Source organism: Dothidotthia symphoricarpi (assembly GCF_010015815.1).
Source record: "Dothidotthia symphoricarpi CBS 119687 unplaced genomic scaffold P153scaffold_5, whole genome shotgun sequence".
In the NCBI taxonomy this organism is placed as follows: domain Eukaryota; kingdom Fungi; phylum Ascomycota; class Dothideomycetes; order Pleosporales; family Dothidotthiaceae; genus Dothidotthia; species Dothidotthia symphoricarpi.
The window spans coordinates 1,563,009-1,585,627 of NW_022985012.1; the positions used below are offsets into that span (position 1 = coordinate 1,563,009).

General features: G+C 50.8%; 10 protein-coding genes and 1 non-coding gene across 11 annotated transcripts; 7 read left to right on the forward strand and 4 right to left on the reverse strand.

The window, feature by feature from the left end:
- The first annotated feature begins 355 nt into the window (after positions 1–355).
- On the forward strand, positions 356–3,139 carry P153DRAFT_311421 (carbohydrate-binding module family 18). The gene is made up of 2 exons (XM_033664798.1): positions 356–648; positions 698–3,139. Exons 1-2 carry the CDS (start codon positions 506–508, stop codon positions 2,985–2,987), a joined length of 2,433 nt encoding a protein of 810 aa, XP_033526808.1. The 5' UTR covers positions 356–505; the 3' UTR covers positions 2,988–3,139.
- Positions 3,140–3,269: 130 nt separating this feature from the next.
- Positions 3,270–5,099, forward strand: P153DRAFT_311424 (kinase-like protein). Its single transcript, XM_033664799.1, has 2 exons — positions 3,270–3,961; positions 4,019–5,099. The coding sequence occupies exons 1-2, from the start codon at positions 3,289–3,291 to the stop codon at positions 4,792–4,794; spliced, it is 1,449 nt and encodes a 482-aa protein (XP_033526809.1). The 5' UTR covers positions 3,270–3,288; the 3' UTR covers positions 4,795–5,099.
- Positions 5,100–5,632: 533 nt separating this feature from the next.
- On the forward strand, positions 5,633–6,368 carry P153DRAFT_364826 (uncharacterized protein). Its single transcript, XM_033667689.1, has 3 exons — positions 5,633–5,721; positions 5,785–6,122; positions 6,266–6,368. Exons 1-2 carry the CDS (start codon positions 5,646–5,648, stop codon positions 5,925–5,927), a joined length of 219 nt encoding a protein of 72 aa, XP_033526810.1. The 5' UTR covers positions 5,633–5,645; the 3' UTR covers positions 5,928–6,122; positions 6,266–6,368.
- A 514-nt stretch (positions 6,369–6,882) lies between these two features.
- P153DRAFT_t37 lies at positions 6,883–6,955 on the forward strand. The gene has a single exon. It is a non-coding gene; the product is annotated as a tRNA-Lys (tRNA).
- A 340-nt stretch (positions 6,956–7,295) lies between these two features.
- On the reverse strand, positions 7,296–8,335 carry P153DRAFT_311427 (phospholipase/carboxylesterase family protein-like protein). The gene has a single exon (XM_033664800.1). It carries the CDS (start codon positions 8,321–8,323, stop codon positions 7,367–7,369), a length of 957 nt encoding a protein of 318 aa, XP_033526811.1. The 5' UTR covers positions 8,324–8,335; the 3' UTR covers positions 7,296–7,366.
- An 890-nt stretch (positions 8,336–9,225) lies between these two features.
- Positions 9,226–10,559, forward strand: P153DRAFT_429562 (uncharacterized protein). Its single transcript, XM_033672781.1, has 2 exons — positions 9,226–9,925; positions 9,997–10,559. The coding sequence occupies exons 1-2, from the start codon at positions 9,284–9,286 to the stop codon at positions 10,537–10,539; spliced, it is 1,185 nt and encodes a 394-aa protein (XP_033526812.1). The 5' UTR covers positions 9,226–9,283; the 3' UTR covers positions 10,540–10,559.
- A 250-nt stretch (positions 10,560–10,809) lies between these two features.
- Positions 10,810–13,249, reverse strand: P153DRAFT_335350 (HET-domain-containing protein; the record flags this gene model as incomplete). The annotated part of the gene is made up of 1 exon (XM_033665650.1): positions 10,810–13,249. One exon carries the CDS (start codon positions 13,244–13,246, stop codon positions 10,889–10,891), a length of 2,358 nt encoding a protein of 785 aa, XP_033526813.1. The 3' UTR covers positions 10,810–10,888.
- Positions 13,250–13,549: 300 nt separating this feature from the next.
- P153DRAFT_311435 (MFS general substrate transporter) lies at positions 13,550–15,565 on the reverse strand. Its single transcript, XM_033664801.1, has 3 exons — positions 15,347–15,565; positions 14,974–15,296; positions 13,550–14,926 (listed from the first exon to the last, which is right to left on the reverse strand). The coding sequence occupies exons 1-3, from the start codon at positions 15,389–15,391 to the stop codon at positions 13,858–13,860; spliced, it is 1,437 nt and encodes a 478-aa protein (XP_033526814.1). The 5' UTR covers positions 15,392–15,565; the 3' UTR covers positions 13,550–13,857.
- A 225-nt stretch (positions 15,566–15,790) lies between these two features.
- Positions 15,791–17,355, forward strand: P153DRAFT_421368 (MFS general substrate transporter; the record flags this gene model as incomplete). The annotated part of the gene is made up of 3 exons (XM_033672309.1): positions 15,791–16,170; positions 16,219–16,571; positions 16,620–17,355. 3 exons carry the CDS (start codon positions 15,791–15,793, stop codon positions 17,285–17,287), a joined length of 1,401 nt encoding a protein of 466 aa, XP_033526815.1. The 3' UTR covers positions 17,288–17,355.
- A 718-nt stretch (positions 17,356–18,073) lies between these two features.
- On the reverse strand, positions 18,074–18,688 carry P153DRAFT_311440 (uncharacterized protein). The gene is made up of 2 exons (XM_033664802.1): positions 18,303–18,688; positions 18,074–18,231 (listed from the first exon to the last, which is right to left on the reverse strand). Exons 1-2 carry the CDS (start codon positions 18,635–18,637, stop codon positions 18,204–18,206), a joined length of 363 nt encoding a protein of 120 aa, XP_033526816.1. The 5' UTR covers positions 18,638–18,688; the 3' UTR covers positions 18,074–18,203.
- A 1,776-nt stretch (positions 18,689–20,464) lies between these two features.
- P153DRAFT_394574 (glycoside hydrolase family 18 protein) lies at positions 20,465–22,438 on the forward strand (the record flags this gene model as incomplete). The annotated part of the gene is made up of 2 exons (XM_033671317.1): positions 20,465–20,879; positions 21,193–22,438. The coding sequence occupies 2 exons, from the start codon at positions 20,465–20,467 to the stop codon at positions 22,425–22,427; spliced, it is 1,650 nt and encodes a 549-aa protein (XP_033526817.1). The 3' UTR covers positions 22,428–22,438.
- Between the last annotated feature and the right edge of the window lie 181 nt (positions 22,439–22,619).

The following is a 22,619-nucleotide window of genomic DNA, read 5'->3' on the forward strand; positions in this document are numbered from 1 at the left end:
GAACACAGGTGTGCATTCGCGTTGTACAAAGCCGCCGCGATCCGGATGCCCTGTGGGATGGTTCGTGGGCCTAGGGCGCTTTGCGAACCAATGCCAGTGTCCAGAAATAGCCGGTCAGCCAAGGGCACCCAGTCAATTAATGCGCGGCGATCTTGCCTTACCCTGCCGCCCATACCGTATCCAGCCTTACATGCGCCCTGCTATTGGACAGGGACGCTCGATTCAATCGCCTTATTCTCCATGCGCCACGGCCATGACTGAGACATGGCTAGGGGCCCTGAACGGTTCCATAATTTACTGGAATACTTGAGGTCCAGCAGTCCCCCATGCTGAGTTGGTCCTACTACCTCCTTTGCTGTAGTCCCAGCAGTCCTTTCGTTCCAGGTCTCTCTCGAAGCGATTCTGTAGTAGTCACTCGTTCCTACTACGTCTCGTCACACTGCTCCTTACGTATTCCAACAAAACACTAATCGACACCTAATAATCCCCCGGAACAATCTTCACTATGAGAACCGCCTTCGCTCTCGGCGCTCTCGCCGGGCTGGCAACAGCCAACATCAACTTCCACTGGGTCCAGCCTACGTGCGACTTCAACTCCCTCCAGGCCTCCACGTGCCTGACTGGCCAGATTTGCACAGAGAACAACACGTAGGTTCTTCAACGATATCACTCTGTCCTCGCGCTAACATGCAGATAGATGTGAGGCAGACGCAAAGATCCACTACGCGTCCAGGTCCTTCCTTCGCAACGTTCCCGACAAGCGACAAACTAAGTACTCGACTGACGGAACATGCGGCCCCAACAACGGCAACACCATCTGCGACCCCAACAGCACCGTCTACAAGGGAACTTGCTGCTCGCAGTACGGCTACTGCGGCGCGACCACCGACCACTGCGGAACTGGCTGCTTGTCCGGCTGCACCACTGCTGCCGCACCCACCACGCCTGTTGCGACTTCGTCTGCAACCACGCCCAGGGATGACGGCCGCTGCGGAAAGGACTTTGCGGGTGCCACGTGCGCGGCTGGTGGTGCATTTGGCGGATGCTGCAGTGCGTTTGGATACTGTGGAAGCACTGACGGTCACTGCCTGCCTGCCAATGGTTGCCAGAACGGCTGCACTGGCGCTGCCACTGGTGCTCAGACCGCCACCACTTCTCGCCCACCTTCGACCACCACCTCCGGCGAGCCCGTGCTAGGAAAGCCGACTTCCGTGTCAACCCAGCCTGCGACCCCAACCGGCGTGCAGACCACCGACGGATCTTGCGGCGCCACTTTCGGTAACACCGTCTGCGGATCATGGAGCCAGGGATCCTGCTGCTCCATGTACGGATACTGCGGTAGCACCTCCGCCCACTGCGGCGAGGGATGCCAATCAGGTCCCTGCCTCCAGGCTGTCGTAGCTGCTCCCGCCGCGAGCCCTGCCCCTGCCGCCGCCAAGCCTGGATCCATCAAGATCACAGGCCGCTCCGGTGTTCCTGCCATGCACGCTGGTCTGATGCCCAACGGTCGCGTCGTCTTCTTGGACAAGGTCGAGAACTACACTGAGCTCAAGCTCGGCAACGGCCAGTACGCTTACTCTTCCGAGTACGACCCGGTCACCCAGAAGCTCGTTCCCCTGTCCTACAAGACCAACGCTTTCTGCTCCGGCGGTATCTTCCTTGCTGATGGTCGTTTCGTGTCCCTTGGTGGAAACGCGCCCCTTGACTTCATTGACCCCACTGTTGGCGATGGTTTCAAGGCCATCCGTTACCTCAAGCGTTCCGCTACGGATGCGACCCTCAACGGCCAGAGCTGGCAGGAGAGCGACGCCGTCGCCATGTCGACCAAGCGTTGGTACGCCACTGCCCAGATCATGGGCGACAACTCTGTCTTCGTTGCGTCTGGAAGTTTGAACGGTCTTGACCCTGCGAAGCCTGAGAACAACAACCCCACCTACGAGATGTTGAACGCCAACGGTACCCCACGAGGCAAGAGCGTCACCCTCGAGATCTTGGACAAGAACCAGCCGTACTACATGTACCCCTTCGTGCACCTCATGCGCAACGGAAACCTTTTCATCCAGGTCGCCAAGTCTGCTGAGGTCTTCGACGCTCGTACCAACGCTGTCATCAAGAAGATGGACGATCTCCCAGGATCTTACCGCACTTACCCCAACACCGGTGGCTCTGTCCTGATGCCTTTGTCCAGCAAGTCCAACTGGGAGCCCGATGTCGTTATCTGCGGTGGTGGACCTTACCAGGACATCACTGCTCCTAGCGAGGCTTCCTGCGGCCGTATCCAGCCCATGGCTGCCAACCCAACTTGGGAGATGGACTCCATGCCTGAGGGTCGTGTCATGGTTGAGGGTACTCTCCTCGCTGACGGAACCATTGCTTGGGTCAACGGTGCCCAAAAGGGTGCTCAAGGTTTCGGAATCGCGGCGGACCCCTCCCTCGAGGTTCTCCTCTACGACCCCACCCAGGCCAAGGGCAAGCGCTGGACCACCGGACCCAAGTCCACCATCGCTCGTCTGTACCACAGTGTTGCGCTCCTTCTCCTCGACGGTACTCTCCTGATCTCCGGATCCAACCCCGTCGAGCAGCCCATGCTCACCGCCGACGCTAAGAACCCCTACGTCACTGAGTTCCGCAACGAGATCTACACGCCCCCCTACCTCCAGGGCAACCCCACGCGTCCCACCAACGTGGTTCTCTCCACCAAGAACCTCGTCACCAACGGCTCTAAGTTCACCATCAAGTTCACCGCCCCCGCCGGCTCCAAGGCCGTCAAGGTGAACATGTACTACGGTGGTTTCGTCACTCACTCGGTCCACATGGGTCACCGCATGGCTTTCCTCGACACCGCTGGCTTCGTCGCTGGTTCCACCACCCAGACTATCACCGTCACTATGCCTCCTAACCGCAACATTCTGCCTGCCGGTCCTTATGTCGTGTACGTCCTTGTCGATGGCGTCCCGGCTATGGGTCAGTTTGTCATGATCGCGTAGATACCCTTACGTATATGAGAGGTTTATGGTTGGAGTCTTCTTCTTTACGCACATGATTTCTTTGTCGTTATGACGCTGATTTGGATGTGGGTGACGCTCTAGATTTGCGATGCATCGTTTTATATAGTCTGCAATGCATTACTTTGAAACTTCTCTCGTATTGTGCGTGCTCGTACCTGTCCTTGATGTTTGACGTGTGTTGTGATGCGTGACTTCTTTGGCGTTGGTTTGTTGGTCATGTCCCTTTTTGTGGTTGGTCCACTTCAGCATCTCTTTCCTCCATCTCAACTTAACCTCAACTATGCTCCGGCCAAAAACTACTCCCGCATTTAGTAACTTAAAGTACCGTCCTAAAACATTTAACAATCCTAAAGATTCCCAGTCAGCAAAATTCAAACTCAGACTCCCTTGCGTCCATCCAGCCCCACAACGCATGACCAGCACGGGTAGTTCCCATCTCCAATTTTCGACAACCTCACTCAACCCACCAATCAAGTATCATTGGATAGACGAGGTAGAGCGTCTAGAGTTATACGAACCAGGCGGATACCACCCTGTCATAATCAACGATCTCCTACACAACCGCTATCGAATCGTGGATAAACTGGGGTTTGGCGGCTATTCCACCATCTGGCTTGCGCGCGACGAGAGGGTTGGGCGCTATGTAGCGGTCAAGATTGGGGTTGCAAGTTCGTCTGTTTCTTGTAAAGAAGTAGACGTCTTAAAGGCGCTGCGTGGCTCGAGGGAAGGCTCACGAGCGGCTGTCGATGGGAACGCGTTGCCGAGTGTGCTGGATGCTTTTGATGTCTGCGGTTCAAATGGAACCCACACATGCTATACACTGACTCCCGCCCAAGGGAATCTTAAGGAAGCATCATTCAGTCGTCTATTTCCTATCCGAGTCGCCCGCGCGCTGGCTGCGAAACTGGTAACTGCGGTTGCGTTTGTGCACTCGCGGGGTTTCGTGCATGGAGGTTTGTTTTCACCGCCCCCCCCCAAACGCATACATCCAAAGCTGATGAACAATCTAGACATCCATCTCCGCAACGTATTAATCAACCTCCCATCAACACTCGACGCCCTCTCCGTCCCTGAATTCAGGCAGAAATTCGGCGCGCCTGAAATGGTGCCCGTGACTCGGGTTGACAGGAAGACCCTCCCTCCCAACGTCCCGGCGCAGGCTGTACTACCTCTCTACCTCGGGAAAAAAGCCCAAGACTTCACTTTATCTGACGCGCAGAACCTGCTCCTCAGCGACTTCGGCGAGGCGTTCGCTCCTGCTACGGAGCACCGGCTTGGTAGGGACTGCCATATTCCTCTGGCTGTGAGGGCGCCCGAGGCGCTTTTCGAACCTGATGGGCGCTTGTCGTATGCATCGGATGTGTGGAGTCTGGGCATTGCGGTTTGGGAGATACTAGGCATGAAGGCGCTCTTCGGCGAGGGCGAGACAAGGGACGCGATCGTGGCGCAATGTATTGATGTCCTGGGTTCTGAGGATTTTCCGGAGAAATGGAGGGAAGTGTGGGAACGATCAGGCGGGGAAGAGAAGTACGCGGATGGCGATGCGATGCCTCGACGGCATAGTAGGGAGCGGGAAACGTGGCCGTGTCTTGATACCGCGTTTGAGCAGTTCGTGAATAAGTACAGGAGGAAGAGGGAGGCTGGGACTTTTGAAGAGGAGGAGACGCGTACTATTCTGCAGTTGGTGCGTGGGATGCTTAGGTTCAGGCCTGAGGAGAGGATGACGGTGGATGAGGTGCTGGGGTCGGAGTGGATGGTTAAGTGGGCGTTGCCGGAGCTGGAATAGTGTGGGTGCAGGCGGTTTGAGTAAGGCTAGACGGTTTGCTGTGTTGATGTGTTGCTTGGATTGGGGATGGGGATTTTGATATGAAGGGGGTGGATGGTTTTGCCTTTGTCTTGTATTGGACGCCAGACGCGGTACGGACGCGCTGATACATACTTCGATGGAAGTAGTGTTCTTTGATCTTCGATCTTGTGCGTTATGTCGAGCGGGCTCTATGCTATTCGGTGATATTCAAACCCTTGTATTCAGCATCACTCCACCTGGTCAACTTCCGAGGATGCAACAACATACAAGCTCTCTGCTTTACCACAAGCCATGTCACGATAGCCTAACTGGAGCTCATTGTACAATCCTAAGCTGTCCCTACAATCAGCCAGATTTCGCGATTGACGATGATACCAGGTGGAGGTTTTCAGTGACAGGCTTATCATATTGAGATAGCGATCGAAGTCACTCCATCAACTTGATCGCGAGGTCCGTTTCCTTGTGAAAGCTAAGGCCAATGGGAAAGCACTGTTCAGTGCAGCAATGCCCGTCACCCGTGGACAGGCACAACAAAGTAGTCTTAGTTTACATTAGAGCTCGTAGTCAGGTTCATATCATGTAGCGAATAGTCTGTATCCGGTCTATGTTTGGCAACTTGATCTGGGGAGTTGTGGCCTTTCGAGGAATAGTCCAAAAGATGCACGTATGGGCTTTGTGACTCCTTAGGCTAAAGGTACGATTTTGTGTCTTTTGAGCTTCTTGACCACATCTTGGCCATTACGGGATCGAAGGGTCTTTTTGTAAACTATAGTACATGAAAGAGAGTGAATCCTCAAAGGCCACATACTCAAACCACCAGGTGGAAGTTAATGAAGCTCATCGCATTGTTCGAGTCATCTAGAGTAGAAGACCCTCGTGGCGATGATAGCAACTGTTCAGATATACCTAGGGGGCCTGATCAGAACAGTGGGAGAGAACAGGATTGCGACTACGATTCGGATTACATACAAAGCAGCAGTGAATCGAGCAATATTTCGTCCCAGTACAGTAGTAACGAAGAAGATTTCGGCGACAATCCAACATCTAGTGAACACAACAAAAGTCCGGAGCGAGACATATCTGTGTCAGACGGAGATTTGCAAACCTGGTGAACAGCGTCTTTACAAGCGCTTGGTGGGGAGAAAATTGTGACAATGCTTACTCTTGAGAGAATCTTCCAACGTCTTCTTCAAACACGGCAGTTGTGCCTTGCTCATAGAGCCTTGGGAAAGGGTAGAATGAACGGTGATTGTAGTGATCATGGTAACGACGTACTGGACGAACTACTTGCTCATCTAAATTAGTTCCTGGAGTAGGTCAGCTTCATCACTCGACGAATATTCGGTCACCAACAATCGCTGTCTTCCTTGTTCGAAGCGTGGCAAACATGTAGGGTAGCAAGACTCCCCGCGAAAACTTGTAGCGATGCTTGGAGCAAACACTTGCCTACCAGAGTGGGTATACATGTGTGGAGATACTTGATTCCCTGAATCTCACTGCCAAAGAGAAGAAGGAGATGGATGTTGAAGCCTTTGCAAGACTTGACGCTGATGACCAGTCTTTAACGTTACTTGGATAAAAAACCGATGATGGACCAAGATACGTTTTGATGCTGATTGAGTTGTATACAGTTTCTTTGAGAGTTGTTGTAGTAGCATTGACTCATTAATTGGTTTAAGCGGAAAGGAAGTATATCTGGTTCCGAGATCGAACCATAGATTGCCATGCCCATGCATATGTGAAGACTGGGTGTTCTCGCGGTATCTGACTAGCTTGAAATTCTATTCTGAACCTCATAGAGAGGTAGACTATGGTTTACAGGGCCACCAATACGAGGTTAACTCTTTGTTGGTTCTCGGAGGGGTCGAAAGATAAAGGCCGAACGGACAATAGTAAGCACCCACAACTCGGTCATCATCGGCGAACCCTTCCCATGATCATGCAGCAAGCCGATCTAAAAGATACACTCGTATCGAGAGACACCTGCCTCGTCATTGTCCTCAATTTTTCCGCCACTTGCATAATATATGTCGAAAAACGCCAAATTTTTCCATCAAGCAACAACAAGCCCGGCTGGCACAATCGGTAGCGCGTGAGACTCTTAATCTCAAGGTTGTGGGTTCGAGCCCCACGTCGGGCTTCTCATTCTTTTTGCACTTTTCTTTCGTTGTTGGGGTGCTGGGTGGCTTTTTCTGTGTCAAAATGGGAGATTTTTTGCTAGCGCGGTGAATGTGGCACGTGCGCCAGCACCCAATCTTCGACACATCCTCATCCCACGCATCTTCAGGCCCTACGGCTACGCTTCTTTTTCTTTTTTTTCGTTCTTCCTGTAGCGCTTCCAGTGCGTTGGGCCAGGACCCTTTTGGTAGCGGGGTCAACGTGGTGCGACCGTTTCCCCGCTTCCGAATCCTACACTAACGCAACCCGGCTTAAGCGCTGAGGCTCAACCGTATAGATTTGAAGATTCCTGTCGTCAGTTCCATGAACACACGAGTCCACAATAGGTTTCATTTTCAACTTGTAGGCTATAGAATGGCACTGGATCAGCCGATCAAGAAGCATCCGTCCATCCATTCAGATTCTTCAGAAACCGAACGACGTCTCGCAGCATATGCTCAGAATACCAGTGCCCCAGCCCTTCGTACTCTTTCCAAGTAACATCCACGTCTATACTGCTCAGAAACTCGGCGGCCAGTCTACCAATTCCACTTGGAACTTTGTCGTCTTCTAATCCATGGCCCATGAAAAGCGGTATCGACTGCATCGTAGAGGGCGATTTACCATTCGTGATTCCCTCGTCACACATCTGTAGCTCCTCGCGCAGCCATTCGACAGCCTTCTCAAACTTAGTCCCATCTTCAGAGTCTTCGCCGTCCCGCTCAAATATATCTTGTCCGCCTGCTCCAGACCCCACCAATGACTCATTGTCTTCTTTTCCCGCCTCCTCTGCAAATTCACACATTCCCTTGCGAAACGGCAGATAGCCACACATACCCACTACGGCACCAAATGCCTCGCCCTTCCATAAGAGTGTCGCAACGATGCTAGCTGCGCATCCCTGACTAAGTCCCATGAGAACGACATTCCCCGCCCCCACAACTGCAATTTCCTCCCTCAACAACTCGTGTAAGAAAACGGTCGTTTCGCGTAGGCCTTGAACCTGCAAGTGTTGCTTGAGTTCCGGCTGCGTTAAGGACCAGTTGTCGAACCACTGATGTGTCAGGCTTCGCTTGAACACTACGGCTCGTCGCAGGGGTGCAGTAGGAAAGACAAATTTGGTATCCGGGAAGTAGTCTTGGAAGGATTTAAGCAACTCTGCGGGTGATTCCGTAGATGAGGTTGTTCCCGTGCCCGAAGGAGAGACTGCATGCTTGAGTAATGGCTCAGCGAACTTCTGGGCCGTGGAGCCGCGGCCATGGAGGATTATCAGTGTTGTTCTGTGGTTTTGCAGGGGCGGGAAGACAAGAGGCGGGAGATTGACTGGTGTCTTTGAATTTGGGTTGGACATGATTGAGAAAAGCTATTGAAAGAGATCAAAACAGGGAATGTTGCCGAAGACAGGCTGATGCCTAAAAGTTTAAGATCGTCCGTGCACTGCGCTGTTTACAAAGTCTAAGCGCCTGATGTAGGCATGTATATGTTCCCGTCATTGAGGCGACCCGAACGTGCATAACAGCCCTAGAGACGCGTGCTGTTGCCGTCATCTCCAAGCGTACATACGAAACGACGAAAGATGCGACGAATTGATCAGAAAGAGGAACTGAAAGAAAAGGGTAACGACAAACACAAGGGCAGAAGACTTATGCAATAACCTACTATAAACATCTACGTATGCGTTACCGTGCCAGAACAAGAACTGCATCTCTGTGGCGAAATCTAGCCCCAATCGTCAGATTTGAGCATGTGGTATGAGTGAACCACCGATATGATGATTTCAAACTGTACCAGGGGGCTTAACTGCAGTTCACCAATAGTTGAAAGACCGAAAGACGACGAGTTAAAAACAGCAGTAATCAGCACTATTGTTTAACATAATCAAGGCTTTGGTGGTATAATCACAAACCGATTAGAATAACACTCCACCACAAGACATTGAAATCGAGGCTTCTTCTGTTGTCAGACGACTTTTGGGACCTCTATGTTCCTTTTCCCTATTCTGCGGCAATCGTGGCTTACTATACTCGTTAGTATTAACCCCTCCACAGCCTTGTCGTCTCACCGGTGGCTTGCACAATACCTTGCACGCTCCCTAGAAGAAGTTTAGCGTCGGGATCTAGGATGTCATAACAATGTGGTTTTGCCTTGTCATTAAGCCTTGCCGGAATTAGAATATCGTATGCATAGCCCCACCTTGAGTGCTGTCTTTCAACTGCCTGTTCCGCTTCCGCCTTTTGTCGTGCTGGGAGACAACCCACCCATCCTTCTACGACATCCCATCAGCGTTCTGTTGCGGCACACAAATCCAACTATGGCACCAGTTCCCTGGCACCAGCAAATCAACTTTACTAGTGCGCTTCTGCTTCATTCCTGCATTACCATATGGTTCAAAGAACTCAGTAACAGCCTTGTCCTTCTCTACCGCCTCATTTCACGAGCCAAAGACAAGACCAGAGTAGCCGCCTCAGTCGTATTCGATGGATACACGTCAGTTTGCTCGAAAGACCGTGACGGCGAGCTTGCCGAGTTGTATTTTACTAATACTGGCTTTGTTCTCCTGCTAGCCTCGCTCTCGTCGAGCATTGCACTGAACCTGCTTCTCCCAACTCTCGCACTGAATTTATTAGTCGCAACCACTTTTGGAATGGCATTCATCGCGTCTGCCATGGTGGCGTGTCGAGAGAAGAGCGTTTTAATGCCGGTGATGGCGTTGCGACGCGCTGGTCGCTTCATTTGGTCTGACACGCCGTTTGTGAATTTCTTCACGCTGATATACATTGCAGTGGTCTTGAAAGGGGCATCAAAGCTGGAACTGAAGGATTATGTACTGTTTCGATCTGTCGCGATTCTGGAACTTGTGTTCATGAAAGCGAGGCTGGCCGCGGCCGACGTAGAGACGCAGCGTACTATGATAGAGCGACTCGTCAAGAGCGAGTACGTCATAATCAACGATGTAAGTCTTGCTTTGATACCTGAAACCTCTTAAGTGGCCCTCTCTTCTCTTCGAAGACCTAACATCTACAGCCGTTTCCTCCAATTTTACTCTCGCCGCCCCCACCGCTTCAAAGGCAACACATCATCTCCTTTACCACTGCACAACGCTTGTCAGTCATGTTATATAAGACAACCATTGGGTATGCACCTGGTTCTCTCTGTGGACCATTCGGTCCTACAACTCTCACTGTACCTCGAACCCCAGGGCATTTCGTAGACGAGGCAGAACAGTACGGTTGGCGCATCTATCGCGTCTCGCCCGAGCTTCTAGTCCTCGAAGATTGTGTGCAAGACATGGTCGCAACCCAGATGAAGAAAGCATCAACACTGGAGCGACGTGGGATAAGGTCACGATACACCAAGTTCATAGCTTGGTCTCATGGAGTGCTACTGCGACGTGTAGGAAGGCGTAGAGTGGTTTGGCTCATGCGGATGGAAGAGAAGGGGAGAATAGAACATGTGTGGAGGGGTAATGCTAACCTGGTCACGGGTTTGACAGAGGTGTGGTTGAGGGATAACTTCCAGCGGGCACTCGAGGGCGATAGACACATAGTCCGAGAGATCGCATTGTGAATCGGTGCGGGATATTCAAGCAATGGAACTGAATAGTAGTTACTTGTGACACTATAGCAACAGGACTATAAGTTATTTTATGCTCAATATAGGAAGTGATTCATCTCCTAGGCTAATTCTTCCCATGAGAAGACTCTCTCCTATATAGATTTGTGGATCGTTTTCACAGAATACGAGCAACTAGAAGAGCTGCGGATGATATAATGGATCGACACAGTCGCTCTGCAACGAAACATCTCCATTCACAAAGACAAGACCATCCTCGTTTCTGCAGGTCAACACGAACACTGATCGTACGTTCAAATCGTGTGCTCGCGCTAAATTATCTACAGATGAGGTCGCCTACGAGCTATACTATAGTTATTGTTTCCAACTTGGCCTCCCACCCATTCCGATACGATTGCGATGTTCTTGGATCTAGGCTACGACAATGCCGCCCCCACTTTCCATTCACTAGATGCGAAAACCACCACAGCTTCCCAACAGGATGCTGGATGATAGGTTGATTCAGCAGTCCTCCTATCAGCCAACACCAACACTTGTTCAAAAGATCTCTTAGCGCCATCCGCCATCCCCGAGTCATCTTTTGTATCCGGAGTTCCTCCCAATGCGAACGGTAGTACGAGTCACCAATACAGTAGTATCCGTACCAAGAACAGTTGTACCATCGAGCGAGGCCCACGCGGCGATATTCATGAGGGTTCCTGCCGGTAGGGATGAGCGCTAGTGTCAATATGGAATGCATGCTGTGGTGTTCCAAAGTGGTTGGGTGTCCGCTGGGTGGAACCTCGGCGAGGGCGAGGAACGTTATTTTGTCTCTGCGATCGAGGAGTTCATCTGGTAGAAAGAGCATGGGAAATGGACGGAAATCAGCGGGGCGATTGGCAGGTACGAGTGAAACGGAACAGGTACTGGGAAAGCTGGATGGTTCAGATCTGTTATGCTCTGATATGCCCAATTCTCCTATTCTAGGGTTATCCCTGCTCTTGCCGGTAAAGTGGTATTGCTGGTAGACAGGGTCGACGTAGAGGCTATGACTGAGTCCTCGGATGACGACCGCGCCCTTCTGGTAAAATGGGGTCCCTTTTACGCCTACATCCACGACATCGCACAACAGTTTCATCCCAGCTAGCATTGAATACGTTTCGGAGATGAACGGCCATGTTACCGGGAATGTCACGGATGCCCAGGACCATGAAGGTGCAAGTACAGTTTCGTGACGACTTGAGCACAAGGAAAGTGTTGGATCCTTTGCTTGTTCCCAGAATTGGAGACCGTAATGCGTGTCCCAAGGAATACTCCACATCAAGCCAGGCACTAGTTGATCACGCCATAAGCCCGCGATGTAGCGGTTAGGTGTTCGACTCGATATTGTTTGCGCAATTCCATCAAGTGCAATGAGCCGGTCCGTTGTTTTCGTTATGCCTCGCCTAGTATAGTCCATTACAAGTTCGCACCATTGGGTGTGCATGCCCCTTTCTAGGTCTTCTTCATCTGTCTGTCCCTCGAGCCAAGCAGAGCTTACATCAGGTCTGATGGAATCGAATGGATCGTTCATACCGACAAGAGCGCGGGTTAAATTTTCATACGCGCGCATGAGGGATGCGCCATCGGGGCTTCTCTCCGACATCTGCATGGTATGACACTCCCACCACAGCTCTTCTCTATGATACACAAGCAGTGCCCGACTTAGAACCTGCTCTTGGAGTACCCATGCGCGAGTAAGTAACGGCTGCTCGTCTGATATGTTTAGGGACATACCAGAGACTGAGAGCGGCAGGAAAAATACGTTGGTAGTCTCTGCGCTTTCAGAGGTATGGAAAGGCATGCTGAACGGCATTTGTGCTGACCCATCTCGTTGAGCAAAGCAGCCTCCATGGCCACTGCTTGCATGCGCTGCCGCGATGGTGACCACAGCACCCTGATACACGGCGCACATCTGAACGCTTTCGTTTTTCCAATCTTCAGCCGAATCTTGTATGATACACATACTATCTATCCACAAGTAACGCAGTCCTAGACAGCGAGTTGCTATCACGGCGTCGCGGAATGTGTTTGACAGATCCTCCATATAAATATTCGTTTTCCGATCTTGTAAAGTAGCTAAGGTCGTAGTGAGGATCTGTTCTTTGCCCCAGCAATGTGACAGAGCGATATACCTTCGCTGAGATGGTGGTAGCGAGTCCAGTATTTCTGCTGACTCTACAAGCCTGACCGACTGCGGTTGGTCCAAAGGCTCGACATCGAGAAGACGGGTTGGTAACTTGCTCAATCCAGGCTTCGGGCAGTCAGGATGCTTCTCCAAACACTCGCTCAACCAATATCTTGCAAGCTCAAAACTAGCTAGCGATCCAGTGCTGTTGTTTTCCAACTCTGAGCAGCGACCCAATGTAGTAGCGAGTGAGGGCGACTTCATGATACTTGGATAGTACGTAGCAATATTCTCGACAACGATCTCAGTCGGAGAGTCTCCAGAGCAATCTGTTAGGCGGACACGCAAAGAAGGCCTGCCAGTACTAGGGGTCAGAATTAGTGATGTCTCATACGGACCGCCGCGGAGCTGTTCGAGTTCGCTGGCGTCAATACTTCGCGATATGCAGCGGCAGATGGAACACTGTCTTTCGCGAGCAAGTTTGAGCTCTTCGAGATTATGAAAGAGTATCATCTCATGCGAAGGCCAGCGTGAGCTCGAAATCAACTCTGCCATACTGACGATTGGTGTCAGCGGCAACAACTCTGTCTCAGCATCACTCGAGTTGAAGTCTCCACGGAGCCGCTGGCTTATCTCGGCGCAAAATCGTTCGCACTTCTCGCATAGCATGATGGAATCTTGTGGGTTGACTTGAAGGTCGAATGGAGTGGGCTAAGATTTGGAGGTCAAGAGTTGACAGCAACTGCTGCCAATCATATTTTAGCGTACTGAGAAATGCAAGCTAGGCTCTCGGTTTGTCGGAACACCCAGAACTAAGTAGGCTGCAGTGAGGTCTTGCAACAGCTTGACAACTACATGTAGAAACCCTGTAAATTCCTACGCTTTACGTGCTGTTTGTATACGTCTACTAGTATGTTTGTCTTTGTAGTACTTTTTATCATGTAGTTTAGCGTTGTCGTATTGTTGCAAAGAACGGACCTTGATTCCGGGTATTCCGACCAACTGAGAGCTAGGTAGAAGGTAGGTGACATGGGAAGGTGACCACCGGCAACCTTTAGTATCAAAAGGAGGCTATAAAACGCGTGTAGTAGAATTGTAATGTCGAACTCGAGCGTAAAAAGTCTTCCAAATCATCGAATTTATATCGAGAACCCAACATGTGCAGCTTATCGTCCGTTCCTGCCTTCGTGAACTCTAAGGCTGGCCAGGATGCTCAACACTGCCAATACCGCCACGAACCAAAAGCCCAAGCCTACGACACCAATTCGCAATCCAAAGCCCATCACTGCTAGCGCCATCGGAGGGAAGATTGATTTGCTGAGGTTGCTGCAGATCACGCCTGTGGTGTGAATGGTCCCACGTACACTGGAGTGAGGTGTACAATCGTTTATCAACAGACTGGTAGCAGGCACGACTCCTGTCCGACCGGCGGCAAAAAGGAGTAAGACACTCAGCAACGTGAACCACTCAACGATTGTGTATGCGCCAGAAACCGTTCCGCTCATATCTTTCTTGAGCCCAGGGACGAAAGCGCAGAATGGTGCAACGAAGTATACGACGGGAAAGAGGCAAAGCGCTGCTCTCCAAACTTTAATCGTTCCCCATCTTTCCTGCAAACTTGGGTAAACAAGGACTTGCAAGACTATGCCTGTAAACCCAAATGCAGACATAGCAATACCTACGGTGTGTGGTTGCAGGCCCAGCCCTCCTGAGAACTGAAAAGGTAAATGCTGCAGCTTCGCGGCTGCAACTGGCAGGCTGAGTAACATGGCCCACAGGGTAGCGAATGTTCCCAAATGACCAGAGATGATGAATTGCGCGAACATAGTCCTCACGACATTTGAAGTCCAGATCTCGGTGAACGGTAAATGTTCATGCTGGCTGGACGCATTTTGTGATTTAACGAGATGGCTACTACTCGGGGACTCTTGCAGAAGTGCAGTAGTTTCGTCAACGTCCTCATCGGATGTACGTTCGGATGTAGCCTCCGGAGGTTCAAAACTGTTGTTGTGATCCGTAACCGATCGATGGAATGTGTCGGTGAGACGTAACATCGCAGTGATAGCCACAAGAGCTTGATTGGTCGCAATGCATACATTTGGCATAGCATAAGGGTATCCAGGGACGATACTACGCTTCGAATTGGCATAAGTCAGGAAGCCTCCTATCAACGGACCTAAAAGCGAGCCTATGTTCGCGAACAGTGGCAGCAGTGTGAACGCTCTTACACGGGACCTGCAGACTGTTAGCAGTATGCTGATCTCACGAACTGTGTTGCATACTCCTTCTCAGGATTGAGCTCTGCAGTCATGCATCTTACCATTGCTACAGTTGCGTTCAATGCGCCATCCAGCATCTGCCAGGCAACGGCCTGGCGAAATGTCGTCGAGAAGCCATAACCTATGGTCGCTAGACTCGAAGCTAGCAAGCCAAATACTAACACGACTTTTCTACTAGTCAACACCTGATCGGCTAGTCGTCCCCACACAAGACCTGTGCAGACGTGCGCGCTGGTCTTGCAACCGACCAAAACACCGCACTGCGTGGCTATAATTGCTGCTGGTGCATCGGGACTGAAATGCTTGAGTTGGAAATACATATACGCCTACACCAGGGCGTAAGTAGAGTTCTGTAGAGTGTCATGACGTGCCTTACATGAATTGAGGATGCGGCTAGAGAATCAGTAAACCGGGCCAGCATCAGGATGAGCAATTGCGTCTCCAAGTCGTGATCAGTTCGAGCCGTCTTCGAATGCTGCTCTAGCCAGGCTTACTTTCTGAGGAAGCGACCTGTACGAGATCTTCACAGATGTGTCTCTTGCTGGGGCATCTATGAGGACAGGACTTTCCATAGTTTCCATATTTGCTCACAAAGGAGCCGGCGGAGCAGAAGCGTGTGAACCAAGGTTGCAGGCGATTTGGAGGGCGCGATAGCGTCATGATATGCTCCTTATCAGATTTACCAAGGCGCTAATGATCAACAATCTCCACAAATCACCCCGCTCTCTGTCTCCGGGAGAGCTCAGCCAATGAATATCCGGAAGGCATCTCAATATCGAATGGGCTCCATTCCTCAGTTTTTCGCTCATACAAGCTCGACATGGTCCTTCAGGCGTATATTTCCAGTGTTTTGCAAGGTTCTGGGGTGTTTACAGTCCTCAAGTCGTCCCGCGATGTCAAATTCTTGTTTGCACAGCGCTTCTTCCGCTTGTTTGCTTACGGAGCGAGTTTTCTGATCCTCGTACAATTTCTTACAAGCCTCGGAGTGACTGACAAGATGGTCGGGCTCTTCATGACGCTGACAATGCTGGGCGATGCACTGATCAGCTTTGTGTTGGTTTTGATTACCGACCAAATTGGAAGGCGGAAGATACTTGCCCTTGGTGCCATCCTGATGACTATGAGTGGCGCGATCTTCTCGATGAGCAGCACGTATTGGATACTCGTCCTCGCGAGCGTGGTTGGAGTCATTAGTCCAAGGCAATTATGCTGAGCCATCTGCAAGTGTTCGGTGCTAAGTCCTTGCAGTGGCAACGAGATCGGCCCCTTCCGTGCAGTGGAAGAGTCAATACTTGCCCAGCTCACAGATAAAGATGACCGTAGTGACATCTTCGCATGGTACACCATGTGTGGCACGGCTGGTGCTGCCATAGGAACCGTGACGAGCGGATGGATGGTACAAACCGTATCAAACGCCGTGGCAGACAAAGTCAAACCATACCGCTTCATCTTCGTTCTCTACGCTGCGCTGGGGATTGTCAAACTTGTTCTTGTGCTAGCGCTCAGCCCGACTGTCGAACTCCATGATCAGAAACACGAGTATCAAGAAGTCATTGAGCTCGAGGACGAAGACCTGGTATCCCATACCTCATCCCCGCGAAGTTCTACTGAGGAAAGGCCCTTAAATACTGTACAACCAAATCTTGTAGAAGCGCGGCGGACGCCAAAGTCCTCCGAAGTCAAAACCGTTAGAAGGCTCCACGCATTACTTCCGCAAATATCTCGCGAGTCGTTGCTTATCCTGTTCCGCCTCATTCTCCTCTTCGCATTAGACTCATTTGCATCCGGCATGGCTTCACCATCTTGGCTTACGTACTTCTTCACCACCTTCCACAACGTCGAGCCTGCCACACTAGGAACACTATTCTTCACCACCAACCTTCTCGCGACACTGTCCAACTTTGCCGCTCTTCCCCTCGCCCGGCGCCTCGGTCCGTTGAAGACAATGGCATTCACGCATCTCCCGTCCGCAGTCTTTCTTGCGTTAGTCCCTATTCCTCAAGCTGGAAGTTGGGGAACGTTGGTTGCCATGACTTTCCTGAGCCTCCGAGCGTGTACACAAAGTATGGATCAGGCACCTAGACAGGCATTTCTTGCAGCTGTGATGAGACCAGAAGAGAGGACTGCGATCCTTGGTATCATAAACATCGTGAAGACAATCGCACAGGCAGGCGGTATAGGCAGCTCGGGAGTTCTAGCAGCGGGAAGGTCGTGGCGTTTGATGTTGGGAGGTGCGGGTATGATGAAGGCGACGTACGATTTATTGATACTGTGGACGTTTCTTGGCGTACCGGACAGAGATATGGAAGAAAGATAGGGTGGGAGTCTTTTTAAGACGATCGTTCATTACCGTTCCCTGATGTAGATCAATAACTAAAACTTGGCGGCTTTTCGGCAAACAATAGCCCGAAGAGAGACCAAACAATCCACATACAACCACGAAACGTTGGAAACACCTTCTCGCGCCTATCCATCGACTGTTGTGGAACCTTTTTGGGAGACGTTTGTTGCATGTTGTCCGGAAATCGTAGTTAGGATCTGGAATCCAGTCTGAAGACATTACTGCGGTTTCCCAGAGTAGAAGTCATGTTTTCAGTTACGCGGTAGTCTCCGATCTGTGATAACCATTGCTCCAAGATAATCGAGGCCAATCTATGAGCCCGCCCAAAATACCCATATGTGGGGTATGGCTGGTACCTTGAGGGGGACCACAATAAGCTACAGATGGTATTTATCTTGTCTTTACATTAACTCCTGGCTTCGCAACACAGCTTGTTTTTCAAAGATACATTGAAGTGCTCCGGCTCGTCTGTTCGTTCCTCGTCTTGACACAGGTAATGATCCGGATCACGAAGAAAACACGCTAATCCTGACATTGGCCATGACACAACTTACAGTATTTCCCTACCCTTGGATAGCTCTTCCCGCTTTCGAATCTGTATGTAGGGAGGGATGTGTTTAGGTTAGTTGTACCCAGAAAAAGTTGACTGCGCTAGATGGGTTGTTCCTCGTCAAGACAGTACTGCTCAATGAGTTCATTTGCGATCGTAATCTTTAATTATATATGTCAACCTTGGGACTTCTTGCCATGATCTCCTGTAAAGACTGGATAGCATATCCGCTCGACTATCGATTTTCCAACCTCCACTTTGCGATCCCCATCAAAAGCTTACAACCCGCTCACCCGCTGATCTCACCCTTCCCTAGCATATCAGTGTGGAGTCACTACTTCTTCAGCAGCGTCCCTGGTTAGGATCGGCCCTACAACAAAAACATGAGTCAGCTACCTCGCTCAAAGTCTTCCATCTGGCTAGGTCATGGATAGCGCCCACCTGAAGTTCCAACCAGCAGTAGTGGTATCGCCGCCTCTTGAGCATCCGTTGATCTCGTTACTGATGCGTAGTACACAATCGCCGTGGCCCAGCGACAAAGAATTGCCGGCCGTGTTCTTGACCCAGAACTCTAGCTTCTTGTTGGGGGTGCCGGCGTTTCGACACGCGTATTTGGTCTGACCACCGCTGAATCCGCCAGCCAGGTTGTTGCATAGATCGTTCAAGGCGTTGTTGGCTTGCACCTGGTCGGGAGCCCATGTGTCGCCTCCGCTGTAGCAACCGGCGTGGACGACGGCGATTGGGGCAAGGATGGCGAAGAGAGTGGAGAGCTGCATGTCGAAGTAGATTCGAGGAGAGTATAGGAGTGGATGTAGTATCAGGCTGTGTTTGGTGATGACGGCTGTGCGGTGCTGGCTCTGGTGCGCTTCCCAGCTCTGTTATATGTCATTGGTATCATCGTTCCGGTCAGTCCTGGAATATCGGCACTCCTCTTGGCCTCCACAGTTGGTCTGTTGGTGCGGGGAAACACTTACACAACAGCCATTGTGGAACCGTGCCGAGTCCGTCTAACCCGCGACCCTGTTCAACGGGGCGGTCTGCAAGGGGGTAGCATGGATGGATTGAATTGCGAGCCCCGACTCTACTCATAGAAGGTTCTTGGATGTGTCACCAGTTGCATCTTAACTTCCGATGGTTGTTGAAAGCCTTATCTGGCCAACACCTCTATCCTCTGGAACAGCTGATGCAAGAAATCTCGAAGCCTTCTATGGCCTGTTTGAATCTTCAGTATGTCTTCATGATCAGCTTTGGGACTCTTGGTATTCCAGTTGGTTGATATTACCCCTTGTGTTCGCCGCAACTCTTCTCATCCTATCAGATACTCATACCCCTCACCATAGTATCTTCAAGGTACGAGATGATATTAATAGTCTTAGTCTGCAATAGGGTAGTTGTACAATATACCACTTAGGACAGTTTAAAACCTTTCGGCTGTGTTGGAGAAGTCGCACACGAAATAGCAGTCCTTGGCTGTAACGTACGTAAGTCGACACATCGCAGCTTCGGTTGTTGTACTCGTCGCTAGCCAATGAAAACAAATCAGCAGCTAAATCAGTTTGTTTGACCTCCCATCCAAAGCTGAAAAGGGGAAGTAGGGTCAGTGTCTAAATAAGTGACGCAACGGTACCATTACTACAAAAAAACATCTTGAAATTCCAAGATGGATAGCAGTAGACTAAAACAGATCAGCATAGTTCCAAGAGTTTTATATTATTGACTTCCTCCGATCATGTTCGACAATATTGATCACGTCCTATTATCAGGCTGTCTCCGGTTCCTTCCTTTGTGCGAAAAGTCGGTGTGCGGAGTCTTCTCTCATTAAGTCTCATGCCGACACATCCGAATATTGTGCTGGTCTTCGTTACACCTGGTGGATGTTCCCGAAAGGCTGAAGTGTTCCGTCTCGGCGCATGTACCATACGCGAGCCAAGACGATATCTACAGTGTCGCACAAATTATTACGTTACCTAGCAATAATGTGTGCGCTTCACTGTCTGCAAGTGAAATCAACGTGTTGTACTTGGTACCACCTGACAAGACCCATGGTACTGGAAATAGGAGGTAATCAACTGTCTGTCTAAGCGAACAATGTGTGTGGCCTGATTGAGTTTTGGACAAATCACTTGATGTAACAGCCGCCTCTTTCCAATCATCAGCATCATCTTGAGCAGCGGCCAACTCATCTCAATCCCAAAGTTACTAAACGTTGCTACTCAGGTTCAGAGCCGCTTACCTAAAAACAACATCAATGCAGAGGGATCTGATGTTTTTTCTCAGACAGATCTCAACAACTTCGCGAAATGTCTCAGGCAGACAACCGACTAGATGGCCATTCACAAGATTGGGTTTGGTAGAGTTGGTGACCTTGAAATTCAGCTCTTGGGAACCCCAGCAGTGACCTTGGCACGCATGTTCCGACGGATACCTATAGCTCTCCCTAAGGCAGATTTAATTATTTGCAAAGTCATAGTGCTGCAAAAAACAACACTCTTCCACATAAGACCATAGGACGTTGAAAACAAGGCTTCCCGTTCGCTCAGCCCTATTTAAGCAACGTACCGGCGGATTAGTAGCATCTCACGGAAACCATCAACTCCCTCTCCATGATCACCAAGGCTGGCGTACCGTCCAATATGATTGTGGTGGGCGTCAGCAGTTACGGTCGCTCGTTTCAGATGGATACTCCAGGCTGTTGGACGGAGCAGTGTACTTATACGGGACCCGACTCTGGAGCCTACCCTGGACGATGCACCAACACGCCAGGTTACATATCCGATTATGAGATTGGGGAGATACTGAAACAAAATCCCACGGCTCAAAAACAGTTCGATACAGGTTCATATTCTAACATAGTCGTGTTCAACAACACTCAGTGGGTTGCTTACATGGATGCCGAGAATAAAGCTACTAGAAAGGCGCTCTATCCAGGTTTGGCTTTTCTCGGAGACGCCGATTGGGCGTTGACCTGCAATCTGAGAATGGCGGTAACCAAAGTAACTCATCATCGGGTGGGCTCATGTACGTGGACCCCAACATTTGGGTTTCAGCCACACAGCTCGTGACTGCTTTGCCGGGTGTAACTCTCATATGGCCGCCAATGCCCCTGGCCACACCAACGACCATAACGTTTCCTCTGTGGACCACTTCCGTAACTTACTCGAGTCTTACGACACGTACGAGTACCCTCAGTGATGGTTCCACCTCGACATATCCATGGTTGGTTTACGTATCATGGCTTACCGTTCTCACAATTCCTCCGGGTAAGTAAATTCCACATTGCTGTTCTAGTAGTCAGCTCTGTCATCACCTGCTTGCTGACCCAACATGCCAGTAACAACCACCGCTATTCCTATCTGGGGCGTTACCCTCGATACGAGCAAAACAGCAGGTGATATTACCTTGAGGAGTTCTGTGCAGCCACCGCCGTTCACTGTCACAATCACTCCCACTGTAAGTGGCACCACATCTATAATTGGTGCGACGAAAACCACTACAAGCAGTGGGGGTATTGTTGTCTGGGGATCTACTACCTACTACCCACCCGTGCAGACACAGACACTCGGAGGAAGTACAACTGTCATTGGTGGCCAGGTATTGCCCCCGAGGATCATAACTATCACGCCCAATCCCCATCCAACCACGGTGCCAACTACCAAGGACCCCATAATCAATCCCCATCCAACGCCACCACAATGGACGTCAGGAAAACCACCTGGTCCAAGTAGCCCTCCAGGATGTAAAGGCTGCGGCTCGCCTTGCAAATTGTTCTGCAACCCTGACTGTCCTTTCTGTCCACAAGGCGTCTTTCCGGGGGGTGATCCTAACGATCCGGACCGTTCATCGTCGGACACGACGTCAAAATCGCACCCTTCTACTACTCTGGGTCATACAGTCTTCTTTGACTCGTTATTGGGCGACGTATTCCCGACAGGCATCGCCGCAGCTGCTGATCTCGATTCACTTTCGTCTGCCGACGCTTCCCTCATCAGCTCAATGTTCCACAAGACAACGTCAAAGCCAACGTCAACCACTAAGCCGACTGAAGCGCCCCCTACTACCACCGCTCCGCCACCACCAGCCACCCCTACGGCAGACTGTGCGTTCTGGGACGAGGGTTGGGGATGGACGTTCGAAGTGTACAACATCAACGGTTGGTCGACGGACGGCGGCGCCAGTTTGAAAAAGCAAGAGGGCGGGTGCGGAGCGATGACAGGATGGAACTGGCATGCGGCCACCTCTAGCAGTTTTGCCTATACCTACTTTAATCTGCCTTTCTTCATGAAGGCAGGATGCGTTGAACGCGCCATTGTATCGGCTGGTGGGCCCAAGATATCGTGTGAAGAACAGGGTGTTGATTGGAAGAAACGGAATGCTGGTGCAAAACGCGCCTCTCTGGCGATGAGGGCACAAGTCAAGACTAACGCTGTACCGCCTGTCTTCTCGGAAGAGCAGATTGAGGAGTTCAAGGACTTCTACGCGGTCAATAGCACGTACCAAACGTATGTTCCGCAGAGCTGGAGCAGCGGTCTGGCTACTAGTACTGCACCCCCTATGTCCACATCGTAGTTTCGGCACGCAATATTAGTATCCTCTCTATGAAGAGTTTTGGTTTAGAAACTACGGCTACCAATCCTCATTCCTTGCGCCTACACTGTACGCAATCTGCTTCAAAGTTCAAGTAAAATTCAGCAATCAAAGCTCAGTACGTTCTCACAATGGCCTCCAGAAGTTGCTATTTAACATCGTCCGTTGCCCACA

Excerpts from the sequence above, each read along its gene's own strand:
- P153DRAFT_311421 (XM_033664798.1), top strand. The coding sequence starts at position 506 with ATGAGAACCGCCTTCGCTCTCGGCGCTCTCGCCGGGCTGGCAACAGCC. Across the intron at positions 649-697 it reads ATTTGCACAGAGAACAACAC|ATGTGAGGCAGACGCAAAGA; the intron begins GTAGGTTCTTCA and ends ACATGCAGATAG.
- P153DRAFT_311424 (XM_033664799.1), top strand. The coding sequence starts at position 3,289 with ATGCTCCGGCCAAAAACTACTCCCGCATTTAGTAACTTAAAGTACCGT. Across the intron at positions 3,962-4,018 it reads GCGGGGTTTCGTGCATGGAG|ACATCCATCTCCGCAACGTA; the intron begins GTTTGTTTTCAC and ends TGAACAATCTAG.
- P153DRAFT_364826 (XM_033667689.1), top strand. The coding sequence starts at position 5,646 with ATGAAGCTCATCGCATTGTTCGAGTCATCTAGAGTAGAAGACCCTCGT. Across the intron at positions 5,722-5,784 it reads TAGCAACTGTTCAGATATAC|AAAGCAGCAGTGAATCGAGC; the intron begins CTAGGGGGCCTG and ends CGGATTACATAC.
- P153DRAFT_311427 (XM_033664800.1), bottom strand. The coding sequence starts at position 8,323 with ATGTCCAACCCAAATTCAAAGACACCAGTCAATCTCCCGCCTCTTGTC.
- P153DRAFT_429562 (XM_033672781.1), top strand. The coding sequence starts at position 9,284 with ATGGCACCAGTTCCCTGGCACCAGCAAATCAACTTTACTAGTGCGCTT. Across the intron at positions 9,926-9,996 it reads AGTACGTCATAATCAACGAT|CCGTTTCCTCCAATTTTACT; the intron begins GTAAGTCTTGCT and ends TAACATCTACAG.
- P153DRAFT_311435 (XM_033664801.1), bottom strand. The coding sequence starts at position 15,391 with ATGCTGGCCCGGTTTACTGATTCTCTAGCCGCATCCTCAATTCAT. Across the intron at positions 15,297-15,346 it reads TAGCCGCATCCTCAATTCAT|GCGTATATGTATTTCCAACT; the intron begins GTAAGGCACGTC and ends GCCCTGGTGTAG. Across the intron at positions 14,927-14,973 it reads GAGCTCAATCCTGAGAAGGA|GTCCCGTGTAAGAGCGTTCA; the intron begins GTATGCAACACA and ends AACAGTCTGCAG.
- P153DRAFT_311440 (XM_033664802.1), bottom strand. The coding sequence starts at position 18,637 with ATGCAGCTCTCCACTCTCTTCGCCATCCTTGCCCCAATCGCCGTCGTC. Across the intron at positions 18,232-18,302 it reads ACTGCTGGTTGGAACTTCAG|GGCCGATCCTAACCAGGGAC; the intron begins GTGGGCGCTATC and ends TTTTTGTTGTAG.